This window comes from Triplophysa rosa, unplaced genomic scaffold, assembly GCF_024868665.1.
Source record: "Triplophysa rosa unplaced genomic scaffold, Trosa_1v2 scaffold176_ERROPOS43732, whole genome shotgun sequence".
Taxonomy (NCBI): Eukaryota; Metazoa; Chordata; class Actinopteri; order Cypriniformes; family Nemacheilidae; genus Triplophysa; species Triplophysa rosa.
The window spans coordinates 29267-42660 of NW_026634185.1; the positions used below are offsets into that span (position 1 = coordinate 29267).

The 13394-nt window shown below is 43.6% G+C and overlaps 1 protein-coding gene across 2 annotated transcripts in view; it reads left to right on the top strand.

Moving 5' to 3' along the window:
* LOC130549795 (homer protein homolog 1-like) overlaps window positions 1–10769 on the top strand; it is a 14899-nt gene extending 4130 nt beyond the window's left edge. Inside the window, exons 2-6 of one of the 2 annotated variants that reach the window (XM_057327125.1) lie at window positions 6432–6588; window positions 8300–8431; window positions 8515–8607; window positions 8696–8728; window positions 8833–10769. In XM_057327125.1, coding sequence (XP_057183108.1) covers window positions 6432–6588; window positions 8300–8431; window positions 8515–8607; window positions 8696–8728; window positions 8833–8847 — 430 coding nt within the window. In that variant the 3' untranslated portion in view covers window positions 8848–10769. Of the gene's footprint in view, window positions 1–6431; window positions 6589–8299; window positions 8432–8514; window positions 8608–8695 lie in introns of both variants that reach the window. The other variant, XM_057327124.1, reaches the window with a different exon arrangement.
* The last annotated feature ends 2625 nt before the right edge of the window (window positions 10770–13394 follow it).

Sequence of the window (13394 nt, forward strand, 5' to 3'; positions counted from 1 at the left end):
GTAAGTACAGTTAGTATAGCACATTGTTCACTGTAAGTACAGTAAGTACAGTTAGTTTAGTGCACAGTTCACTGTAAGTACAGTAAGTACAGTTAGTTTAGCACATTGTTCACTGTAAGTACAGTAAGTACAGTAAGTTTAGTGCACAGTTCACTGTAAGTACAGTAAGTACAGTTAGTTTAGCACATTGTTCACTGTAAGTACAGTAAGTACAGTAAGTATAGCTCATTGTTCACTGTAAGTACAGTAAGTACAGTTAGTTTAGTGCACAGTTCACTGTAAGTACAGTAAGTACAGTTAGTTTAGCACATTGTTCACTGTAAGTACAGTAAGTACAGTGAGTATAGCTCATTGTTCACTGTAAGTACAGTAAGTACAGTTAGTTTAGTGCACAGTTCACTGTAAGTACAGTAAGTACAGTTAGTTTAGCACATTGTTCACTGTAAGTACTGTAAGTACAGTGAGTATAGCTCATTGTTCACTGTAAGTACAGTAAGTACAGTTAGTTTAGTGCACAGTTCACTGTAAGTACAGTAAGTACAGTTAGTTTAGCACATTGTTCACTGTAAGTACAGTAAGTACAGTGAGTATAGCTCATTGTTCACTGTAAGTACAGTAAGTACAGTTAGTTTAGTGCACAGTTCACTGTAAGTACAGTAAGTACAGTTAGTTTAGCACATTGTTCACTGTAAGTACAGTAAGTACAGTGAGTATAGCTCATTGTTCACTGTAAGTACAGTAAGTACAGTTAGTTTAGTGCACAGTTCACTGTAAGTACAGTAAGTACAGTTAGTTTAGCACATTGTTCACTGTAAGTACAGTAAGTACAGTGAGTATAGCTCATTGTTCACTGTAAGTACAGTAAGTACAGTTAGTTTAGTGCACAGTTCACTGTAAGTACAGTAAGTACAGTTAGTTTAGCACATTGTTCACTGTAAGTACAGTAAGTACAGTGAGTATAGCTCATTGTTCACTGTAAGTACAGTAAGTACAGTTAGTTTAGTGCACAGTTCACTGTAAGTACAGTAAGTACAGTTAGTTTAGCACATTGTTCACTGTAAGTACAGTAAGTACAGTGAGTATAGCTCATTGTTCACTGTAAGTACAGTAAGTACAGTTAGTTTAGTGCACAGTTCACTGTAAGTACAGTAAGTACAGTTAGTTTAGCACATTGTTCACTGTAAGTACAGTAAGTACAGTGAGTATAGCTCATTGTTCACTGTAAGTACAGTAAGTACAGTTAGTTTAGTGCACAGTTCACTGTAAGTACAGTAAGTACAGTTAGTTTAGCACATTGTTCACTGTAAGTACAGTAAGTACAGTGAGTATAGCTCATTGTTCACTGTAAGTACAGTAAGTACAGTTAGTTTAGTGCACAGTTCACTGTAAGTACAGTAAGTACAGTTAGTTTAGCACATTGTTCACTGTAAGTACAGTAAGTACAGTGAGTATAGCTCATTGTTCACTGTAAGTACAGTAAGTACAGTTAGTTTAGTGCACAGTTCACTGTAAGTACAGTAAGTACAGTTAGTTTAGCACATTGTTCACTGTAAGTACAGTAAGTACAGTGAGTATAGCTCATTGTTCACTGTAAGTACAGTAAGTACAGTTAGTTTAGTGCACAGTTCACTGTAAGTACAGTAAGTACAGTTAGTTTAGCACATTGTTCACTGTAAGTACAGTAAGTACAGTGAGTATAGCTCATTGTTCACTGTAAGTACAGTAAGTACAGTTAGTTTAGTGCACAGTTCACTGTAAGTACAGTAAGTACAGTTAGTTTAGCACATTGTTCACTGTAAGTACAGTAAGTACAGTGAGTATAGCTCATTGTTCACTGTAAGTACAGTAAGTACAGTTAGTTTAGTGCACAGTTCACTGTAAGTACAGTAAGTACAGTTAGTTTAGCACATTGTTCACTGTAAGTACAGTAAGTACAGTGAGTATAGCTCATTGTTCACTGTAAGTACAGTAAGTACAGTTAGTTTAGTGCACAGTTCACTGTAAGTACAGTAAGTACAGTTAGTTTAGCACATTGTTCACTGTAAGTACAGTAAGTACAGTGAGTATAGCTCATTGTTCACTGTAAGTACAGTAAGTACAGTTAGTTTAGTGCACAGTTCACTGTAAGTACAGTAAGTACAGTTAGTTTAGCACATTGTTCACTGTAAGTACAGTAAGTACAGTGAGTATAGCTCATTGTTCACTGTAAGTACAGTAAGTACAGTTAGTTTAGTGCACAGTTCACTGTAAGTACAGTAAGTACAGTTAGTTTAGCACATTGTTCACTGTAAGTACAGTAAGTACAGTGAGTATAGCTCATTGTTCACTGTAAGTACAGTAAGTACAGTTAGTTTAGTGCACAGTTCACTGTAAGTACAGTAAGTACAGTTAGTTTAGCACATTGTTCACTGTAAGTACAGTAAGTACAGTGAGTATAGCTCATTGTTCACTGTAAGTACAGTAAGTACAGTTAGTTTAGTGCACAGTTCACTGTAAGTACAGTAAGTACAGTTAGTTTAGCACATTGTTCACTGTAAGTACAGTAAGTACAGTGAGTATAGCTCATTGTTCACTGTAAGTACAGTAAGTACAGTTAGTTTAGTGCACAGTTCACTGTAAGTACAGTAAGTACAGTTAGTTTAGCACATTGTTCACTGTAAGTACAGTAAGTACAGTGAGTATAGCTCATTGTTCACTGTAAGTACAGTAAGTACAGTTAGTTTAGTGCACAGTTCACTGTAAGTACAGTAAGTACAGTTAGTTTAGCACATTGTTCACTGTAAGTACAGTAAGTACAGTGAGTATAGCTCATTGTTCACTGTAAGTACAGTAAGTACAGTTAGTTTAGTGCACAGTTCACTGTAAGTACAGTAAGTACAGTTAGTTTAGCACATTGTTCACTGTAAGTACAGTAAGTACAGTGAGTATAGCTCATTGTTCACTGTAAGTACAGTAAGTACAGTTAGTTTAGTGCACAGTTCACTGTAAGTACAGTAAGTACAGTTAGTTTAGCACATTGTTCACTGTAAGTACAGTAAGTACAGTGAGTATAGCTCATTGTTCACTGTAAGTACAGTAAGTACAGTTAGTTTAGTGCACAGTTCACTGTAAGTACAGTAAGTACAGTTAGTTTAGCACATTGTTCACTGTAAGTACAGTAAGTACAGTGAGTATAGCTCATTGTTCACTGTAAGTACAGTAAGTACAGTTAGTTTAGTGCACAGTTCACTGTAAGTACAGTAAGTACAGTTAGTTTAGCACATTGTTCACTGTAAGTACAGTAAGTACAGTGAGTATAGCTCATTGTTCACTGTAAGTACAGTAAGTACAGTTAGTTTAGTGCACAGTTCACTGTAAGTACAGTAAGTACAGTTAGTTTAGCACATTGTTCACTGTAAGTACAGTAAGTACAGTGAGTATAGCTCATTGTTCACTGTAAGTACAGTAAGTACAGTTAGTTTAGTGCACAGTTCACTGTAAGTACAGTAAGTACAGTTAGTTTAGCACATTGTTCACTGTAAGTACAGTAAGTACAGTGAGTATAGCTCATTGTTCACTGTAAGTACAGTAAGTACAGTTAGTTTAGTGCACAGTTCACTGTAAGTACAGTAAGTACAGTTAGTTTAGCACATTGTTCACTGTAAGTACAGTAAGTACAGTGAGTATAGCTCATTGTTCACTGTAAGTACAGTAAGTACAGTTAGTTTAGTGCACAGTTCACTGTAAGTACAGTAAGTACAGTTAGTTTAGCACATTGTTCACTGTAAGTACAGTAAGTACAGTGAGTATAGCTCATTGTTCACTGTAAGTACAGTAAGTACAGTTAGTTTAGTGCACAGTTCACTGTAAGTACAGTAAGTACAGTTAGTTTAGCACATTGTTCACTGTAAGTACTGTAAGTACAGTGAGTATAGCTCATTGTTCACTGTAAGTACAGTAAGTACAGTTAGTTTAGTGCACAGTTCACTGTAAGTACAGTAAGTACAGTTAGTTTAGCACATTGTTCACTGTAAGTACTGTAAGTACAGCGCATAGTCCACTGTTGGGGCCACTGTATTGGTGCTTTTGAGAAGTTAGGCCTGTGACACAGCAGATGTTGCAGAGGTGTTATAGATCAGAACAACACGTCTTCTCTTTCTCTGTGTGGTTCTCTGTTACATAAGAACTCTCAGTCTCTGTGTTACACTATAGATTTGAACTCAACACTTCAGACTCTCTCCAGTCCTGGGCAACGTCAACAACATTTTCAGTGCTGTTTCAGTGAGCACTGGCGTGATCTGTGCGTGTGCGTAATATGATTACATTATAGACCGTTTCATTGGACGTGCACCTGGACTGCAGTTAACTTCCAGTCTGTGTTTGTTTATCGGTCCGGCGAGTGTCTAGTAATATAACAATTTAATTTATGGAATGTGTCCTGTAGTTTTGGCGCATTTAAAGAAACCATATTGTACATTGACATCTAGCGGTTGAGCTTGGTTTCACAGTCTAAATTCAAAATATTGTAGAGACAGAAGTTTAGCCAAGTAACGGTTCTTCTTGTTTTTTTGCTTGTTATCAGAAATAATCTCCAGGCACTCTATTGCTTGTGAATGTGTACCAGAAGTTAAGGGAACGTGCGCATGCACAGTAACGTTTGTTTATGTTGTCGATTTGAAACCGTCTATAGGCAGCGCAGTAATTTTGTGATTAAACGGACTGGAACTACCTGTGCATTAAACTGCTTTCCAGCCAATCAGAATGGAGTATTCAGACAGACCATGGTATGTTTGGAGACATAGGGCTCTAGACTGCGACTAAAATAGTCACAAATGCGAAAGGTGCGAGGTAAAATTTCACAGGGTCGCATTGGTGCGAGTGCGTAAAACGAATGTTTTCCAAAGATTTATTTGAAACATTTAATGTGATTTATGAGTGGTGAATGACGCGCTTGTGATAAATGCAGGAAAGAGCGAACAGAGAGCTCGTGCACTCCCTCTGTCTCCAAACTAAAGTGTGTGTTTGACTTCATTCGGTGTTGTTATTTAAAAGTAAGGTCTGGCAAATGAAGCCCAGTGGGAAAATTACAGCTTTTTGCAAAGTGCATAGAAAATAAAACACAAGTGTTAAAGCACAAATGTGAAGCGTTCTATAGCCTAACCCTATTTTAAAAGACTTAGTGACAAATTAACAGAACGAATTATCAACTGAGGTCATTATGCAAGGTCATTATGATTACTATAAAAAAGTGTGCGACCAAATTGTAAGTTGGTGCGACCAACTGAGAAAGTGAGTCGCACCAGTGCCACCAGTGGGAGAGCCCTGAGACTGATATGAGAGAACTGCACATGAAGAAAAGGATTTTTTGTTTTTTACATTGACTGTGTAGCAGTCCGGTGTCACTTCACTTCTGTGAGTTTGCTCATTCACATTTCTGGACGTAGATTCACTGATGTAATATATGTTGTGTGTACAGATGTGACAGCGGTCTGATGCGAACACATCATCATCAGTGTGTGTGTGTGTGTTTCTGCTGCTTTAGGGTTATCTCAATGCAAATGTCAGACAGTGATTATGTGTAACTGTTGAAATGTTCTGTACAGTGGAGGAACAGGGAAACACGCCTTGTATGCTGGGATTTTCATAAATGACTGTGAAGAGCATCCATCAGATAAACTGAATGATATGCAGTCCTGGACTTAAGCTCTCTCTCTCTCTCTCTCTCTCTCTCTCTCTCTCTCTCTCTCTCTCTCTCTCTCTTCTCTTATCTCCTCTCTCTCTCTCTCTCTGTTCTCTCTCTCTCTTCTCTCTTTCTCTTCTCTCTCTCCTTTCTCTTCCTCTCTCTCTCTCTTCTTCTCTCTCTCTGTCTCTTCTCTTCTCTCTCTCTCTTCTCTCTCTCTCTCTCTCCTCTCTCTCTCTCTCTCTCTCTCTCTCTCTCTCTCTGTCTCTCTCTCTCTCTCTCTCTCTCTCTCTCTCTTCTCTGTCTCTCTCTCTCTCTCTTCTCTGCTCTCTCTCTCTCTGTCTCTCTCTCTCTCTCTCTCTCTCTCTCTCTGTCTCTCTGTCTCTCTCTGTGGTCTGGTCTCTCTCTTCATGTCTCGTCTCTCTCTCTCTCTCTCTCTCTCTCTCTCTGTCTTCTCTCTCTCTCTCTGTGTGTGTGTGTCTCTCTCTCTCTCTCCCTCTGCCTTTGGATAATCCAGGACTCATTGGTGTCGCTCTGTGTCACACATTACTGTTCTTCTCGCTTAATAAATGTGCAGACATCTTTAATGTAATATAATTTAATGTGCATGATATACAGTATACATGATCAGAACATAGTGTATTCACATCTAGTATAAATAAATTTCATCTTTAAAGTTGTCAAAGGTTGAAATTTGCAAATACTTCTTACTGTAGCAGTTGTAAAAAAATGTTTTCAGTGTTGTGATGAAATGTTCACTTGTGTCCTCCAGAGAGCAGCCGATCTTCAGCACGAGAGCTCACGTCTTCCAGATCGACCCCAACACCAAAAAGAACTGGGTGCCCACCAGCAAACACGCTGTTACTGTGTCATATTTCTATGACAGCACACGTAACGTCTACCGCATCATTAGTCTGGACGGCTCAAAGGTCACAACATCTGTTGAACCTCTCTCTCTCTCACACACACACACATACACACACACTTGTATATTTGGTTTAGGAGGACTCTCCATAGACGTCATGATTTTATACTGTACAGTATATTCTATTCCCTAACCCTAACCATCACTGAAAACTTTTGGAAAAAATCACCATTTGTTATGTTTTTTAAGTCATTTTGGGTTGCAAAGACACAGGAAGTGTCCCAGTAAACCATGTTTACGTTGTTATACACATCTCATTACACACATTTGTGTCGTTGTAAACCGTATATACACAAGTTGTTTTTATACATTGTGAGGACTTTGCATAGACATAACCATTTTTAAAGTGTACAGACTGTAAATGGGTAGTTGACAAATACCGAAATATATGTGTCCTGTGGTGTTACAGGAAAAAATTAGAAAACAAAATGTAATTAATATATGGTCTTATATTATTGTTTATAGTAGAGATGATCTTCACTGTTGTTGTTTTTTTCTTCATTTTTGCTGTCATACCAAAAGTGCAGTTTATTTGTCAACTACCCATTTTGTATCCTGTAAACATCACCCTACCCCTAAACCAAACCATCCATCACACAAACCTTTCTGCATTTATACATTAAATAAACATCATTTACTGGGATTTCTAAGCAGTTTTTCTCAAGGAGACCAAAAAAATGCACACAAAATCTATAATAACTGCTATTACTATATTTGTGGGGACATTTGGTCACACACACACACTGCAGGGTTTACCAGAAAAACACACACATACACAGCACAGAGGCCCTGTGGAGGGCTGCATAGTTACTTTTGACTGGGTTGGGTTTGGTTGCATAATGCTCTCACACACACAGATATGTGTGTGTGTGTGTGTCACTGTGTGTGTGTGTTCATGTTTGTATATCCCGGTGGGGACCTAAACCTGAATACACACCAACACATGGGGACTCGTGTCACCGTGGGGACCAAAATTGAGGTCCTCATGGGCACAAAAGCTTATAAATTGTACAGAACAATATTTTTTACAAATCTAAAAATGCAAAAAGTGTTCTATGATCTTTAGGGTTAGGGATAGGGGATAGAATATACAGTTTGTACAGTATAAAAACATTACGCCTATGGACTGTCCCCATGGGGATAGTCAACCAAATGCGCGTGTGTGTGTGTGTGTGTGTGTGTGTACAATGCATCTTGGGGGGGGGGTTAGGGGTTACTGGTGTAGCATCCAAATGTCCCCATGAGGATAGTAAAACTGAGATCATTGTGTGTATCAGTCAGTGGTCCTCAGACAGTTTGTACAGTATAAAAACATTACGCCTATGGACTGTCCCCACGGGGATAGTCAACCAAAGCCTGTGTGTGTGTGTGTGTGTGTGTGTGTGTGTGTGTGTGTGTGTGTGTACATACCCAAAACTATATTCACTACAAATTTGTACCCAAAAGTGATAACAAACAAATCTTAGCAAAACCTCACTTTAGGAATTGCAAAACCCCTAAAATATAGTACCTAAAGTGTTTTGGTTAAAAGTTATATTGTTATAAAATATCTTTATTAAAAACAACAGAAAAATGACTTAATTTATAAGTAAACGTGTGTGTGTTGTATTTAAGTGTGTTTAATTGAAGAACATTTCCCACAATCCTTTAGTGATCATCAGTGATCATTATTACAGCGAGGTGTGTGCGTAATTGTGACATTTTGTTTTGTGCAGGCCATCATCAACAGCACCATCACTCCTAACATGACCTTCACCAAAACCTCACACAAGTTTGGTCAGTGGGCCGACAGTCGAGCGAATACGGTGTACGGCCTGGGCTTCTCCTCTGAGGCTCATCTGAGTAAAGTGAGACTCGTTCTTATTTCTCTTCTCGTCCTGATCTTTGTCAGCTTTATAAACCTGTTTGTCTTCTGCATCTCTGTCTGTAGTTTGCGGAGAAGTTTGTGGAATTTAAAGAAGCGGCGCGGTTAGCGAAGGAGAAATCTCAGGAGAAGATGGAGTTAACCAGCACACCGTCACAGGTGCTTTAATAAAACATCACACAGTACATTCTTCTTCTGTTGTCCTTCTGAAACCGTATTTACATCCTCGTTCACGTTATTTCTCAAGCGCAAGTCTGTTTCGTGTTTTCCGCGTTTAAAGGTAAGAAGTGAATCCCACAAAAACTCAAACCCAGAATCCATCTGAACCTTCCCAAATTTGACCAAACGTGAGTGTTTCTCTCTCTCCTCATTGAACCCCTGGAGACGGCCAGACAGTAACAGCTGTGATGATGATGTTTTTATTTCTCTTGTGATGTCATTTAATGCTGTGAAACACAAACAGACTCGGATCACAGCAAAGGTAAGACTCAATCAGATGAATGTTGAATATAGACATATGCCCGGTTAACCGAAAATATCTATCACGTGATTTATGCACAATTTGTGAGTGCAGTACGGTAAAATGCTGCTGCATCCGAAAGCCAGAGGGTGCTCTCGTGCAGAAACTCCAAATACACACTGCAGAAGAAGACCATAACACATGTAGTTCTAGGAAATGCGTAAGGACATGTTTTTATCACTGATCCTCAATCCTCCTCAGGTATTTTTATGATAATAAAGTATATTTATAATGATCGTGTTTGACGGGTGTTGCTTTTTTAAATGCACGTTATAAGCGACTTAAACTCGCACTGCTTTTAGATCGAGCAGCATTTCCTACTGATCCCAGAGCCGTGCTTCACGGACAAGCGACGCATCAATAAAGTAATCGATATTTTGCATTATCGCAGCCAGCTCGGTTTCAGCAGGATTTAGTGGTAACCGCGGTTAACCGGGCACATGCCTAGTTGAATATCTTTGTAGGGTTACTGTATATCTGCACATCTATCTACTGTATATTCTCCTCATATCTGTCAAGTCCTCTGGCGTGTGTGTGTGAGTGTGTGGGAAGGGCAAACCCTACGGTATGGGGACAAAATGTCCCCACAAAGATGGCAATATCCAAAACTCTTGTCCTTGTGGGGACATGTTTTTGTCCCCATGAGGAAACAAGCTTATAAATCATACAGAATGAACTTTTGTGAAAATGTAAAAGAGCAGACAGTTGTGTGTGATTGTTAGGGTTAGGGGTAGGGAATATGATATACAGTTTGTACAGTATAAAAACCATTGTGTCTATGGAATGTCCCCATAAAACATGGAAACCCAACATGTGTGTGTGTGCGTGTGTGTTCACTTTATAAACAGACATGGAGCTGTCATTCCAGTGATAGCTTCACTTCTAAAGAGCACCTTTCTATCGTGACGTGTTAATGAAATGTTTCATTGTGCATTTAAGCTTTTCTCTTTCCACGAATAAAGCCAAGTGCGTTCTGTGTGATTCATGTCAGACTTTGAGAACTGACACACCTAACAAGACTCGTCTGGAGTTTTAGGTCAAGCCGACTCTCGACGTTTGCGACACGGACAGAATTTCATGGGAAGATAAATGTGATGACTTTGATGGTGAAAAGATCAATTGTGTGCACCTGTCTCACGTTCAGAGATTACCGCAATCTGGGATGTTTTACACTTGTCCCTTACAAACACACAACAACAACAACAGTGCTGCCGCGCTAGTGTGATCATGTTTTCAAGCAGGTTCTCCTCTAGCTCTCAGATGGTGGGGTGTTCCCTTTCTGTCGGTCTCTCGACGTTGTGTCGAGCCGACAGATGGGGTTCGCTCTTGAGAAGCTATGAACTTCTGACTAGTTTAGAAAAGGCCAATGAAATTGGCGAATGAAATTTGCATGCCGGACTCCGCCCCCGGATATCCGGGTATAAAAGGGAGACGGCGTGCTGCATTCATTCACCTTTTGTTCTTCGGAGCCTTCACACTGATCGACTTCGAGACTTCAAACTCTATGCCGAATTACTGCTGGAATCTTATGACGTGGTGCAGCTGACGGTCCCTTCCTGCAGCGACTTTCCCCTGGGCGTCTCGGCAGTTCCAGAAGTGTTTGAGTTTTTTCTCTAAAAGAGCTCATTTCTCCAGCGTGGCATGTCCCACTGTTCTCATGGGTGCAACACACTCATTGAGGAGGGGGACGGACACGGTGTCTGCTTCCAGTACGCTGGGGCAGACGTTGTGGATACGTCCTGCCCGCACTGCGGGCGGTTGACGATTCAGATGTTGCATCACAGGTGGTTCCCACAGGACTCAGCCANAATCCGCCAGCCAATGGCTCACGGACCGTTCACACCTCGTCTTGCTCGTCTGACCGTTCCCCAGGAGACGGTCCCACCGTCTTGTTCCTCAACCACGTATTCGGAAACGGTGCGTGACAATGATGAGATGTCCCTTGCAGCATCGGGGGGTGACGTACTGCCATCCGACTCCGGCAATTCCTCAGAGCTCCCTCCCTCAGGGGGTCGAACCTAGGAAGAAGCGGATGTCGAAATGTCAGCCATGCTTTCCTGGGCCGCCGTGAGCGTGGGGTTGCAGTGCCCGCACTGCCTCTCTCAGCGCTCGCGGCTGGTTACATGGTGCCTTGGGTTTGAGCGTGGCTCCAAGCCACGCCCGCCCCCAGTGCCGTGTTTACCGGAAGTGCATGAGGAACTTAGTAAGACCTGGAACGCCCCCTTTCCGGCACGTTCACGTCAAACAAGTTCTGTCACCCTCTCTTCCCTCGAGGGTGAGGCAGCTAGAGGATACGTTGATGTCCCCCAGGTGGAGTATGCCGCCGCAGTGCACTCGTGCCCGCAGGCAGCGGCCACCTGGGGGGCTTGACCTAGACTCCCGTCCAACGCATGGAGGGTCTCGGCATCTCCGGTGTCAAGAGCTTACATTGCTGCGGGCCAAGCTGCCTCCTCTCGCCGCGCTATGGCTCCTGCCAGGCCAAGGCGTTGAGAGAGCTCCACGAGGGTAAGACCGACCCAGCGCTTATGCAGGAACTCCGCGCCGCCACCGACCTCGCTCTATGGGCGACCAAGGTGACCGCACGGGCCCTGGGTCGGGCGATGTCCACACTTGTGGTCCATGAGAGACACCTCTGGCCGAACCTTGCACAAATGAGTAATGCCGAGAAGGTCTGCTTTCTCGACGCACCCATCTCGCAAGGGGGGGGGGCTGTTTGGTGATACTATTGAGCCGCAGTTCTCGACAGTACAGAAGCAGACAGAGCATATCAAGCATATCCTCCCTCGCCGTGACTCGGCCGTCGAGTCCCGTGCACCGTCTGCTTCCCAGCAGCCCTGGTCCTCTTCGACGCCCTCCGGCTCTGGCGCCCCCCACTCAGGCGGCCCCCCCGGAAGGGACATCGAAGAGGAGACCATTGCCCCATCAGCAGCCGCAGCGAAAGCAGAAGCGGCCCTCATGGGAAGACCCCAGGGAGATCGAGAATACCATCTGTCCCGACCCCAGCCATTCCATCGCTGGGTGGTCGATCCGGAACGGTTCCTTCCCCATCCCAACAGCCCACTCTCTTAAGAGTTTCCTCTCTCTCTGGATGTTTATCACAGCCGCTCTCACCCTCTACACGACGGTGTTCGGCAACTCGACGTTGCGTCACGGCGAGACCCAATGTCGAGGATAATCAGTAGCCCTCAGCACTCTCAATCTACAGTGCTTTGTGCTACATCATCGCCAGGCAGGTAAGCAGTAGAGCCGATCTTCTCCCCCGGGGCCTCCCCACGGCAAGGGATCCGCACTGCTCGCCATCGAACCACCCCCTGGGAGGTCAATGAAGCAGATCATATCCCTAGCCCCTGTCTCGGTTCCTGGGAGCCTGACTAGAGCCCCCAAACCGTCACGGTGGCTACGGGATACGATCCATCTCGGCTACACGATACAACTCACTAGACGCCCGCTCAAGTTCAGGACATCCTCTCAACCTCAGTCAGAGGTTAGGATGCTCCTGTGCTTCGGGCCAGGGTGACCACCCCTCTGGCAGGGATCGTGCTCGTCCCTCTAGCCGGGATGTTCAACGGGTTTTGCAAGCCCGTACTTCATCGTTCCCAAAAGGGGGGTTGCTAGATCTGCGTACCCTGAACTCAAGCTGCCGTTGAGGATGCTCACGCAGAAGCGCATCCTGGCGTCTACCAGATGTCAAGATTGGTTTACGGCAATCGACCTGAAGGACGCTTACTTTCATGTCTCGCTTTCGAGGGCGGGCATATCAGTACAGAGTCCTCCCTTTCGGTCTGTCCCTGTCCCCACGAGTCTTCACGAAGATCGGGGAAGCCGCCCTCACTCCCCTCGGGGAGAGAGGTGTGCGGGTACTAACTATCTCGACGACTGGCTCATCTGGGAACACTCTCGAGATCTGTTGTGTACACACAGGGACCTAGTGCTCCGGCACCTAGATCGGTTGGGACCACAGGTCAGCTGAGAAAAGAGCAAGCTCTCCCCTGTGCAGAGCCTTTTCTTTCTCGGTTTGGAACTCGACTCTGTCTCCATGACAGCGTGACTGACTCAGAGCGCGCTCAGTCAGTGTTGAACTGCCTGAAACACTTCACGCAGTCAGCGGTCCCCCTGAAACAATTTCAGAGGCTCCTGGGGCACATGGGATCCTCGGTGGGGGTGGTGCACATGCGACCGCCCCAACACTGGTTACAGAGTCGGGTTCCCCAGCGTGGCACACCGGCAGCAGGCGTATGGTCATCACGCCTCGCTGCCGACACACCCTGACCCCCTGGTCTTCAATGACCTTTTTGGTGGACAGGGTCCCCCTAGGGCAGGTCTCAAGGCACATCGACGGATGCCTCCCTGCAGGGTTGGGGTGTCATGTGCAATGGGCACGCAGTGTCGGGGCGGTGGACGAGCCCCCGCCTGCGTTAGCATATCA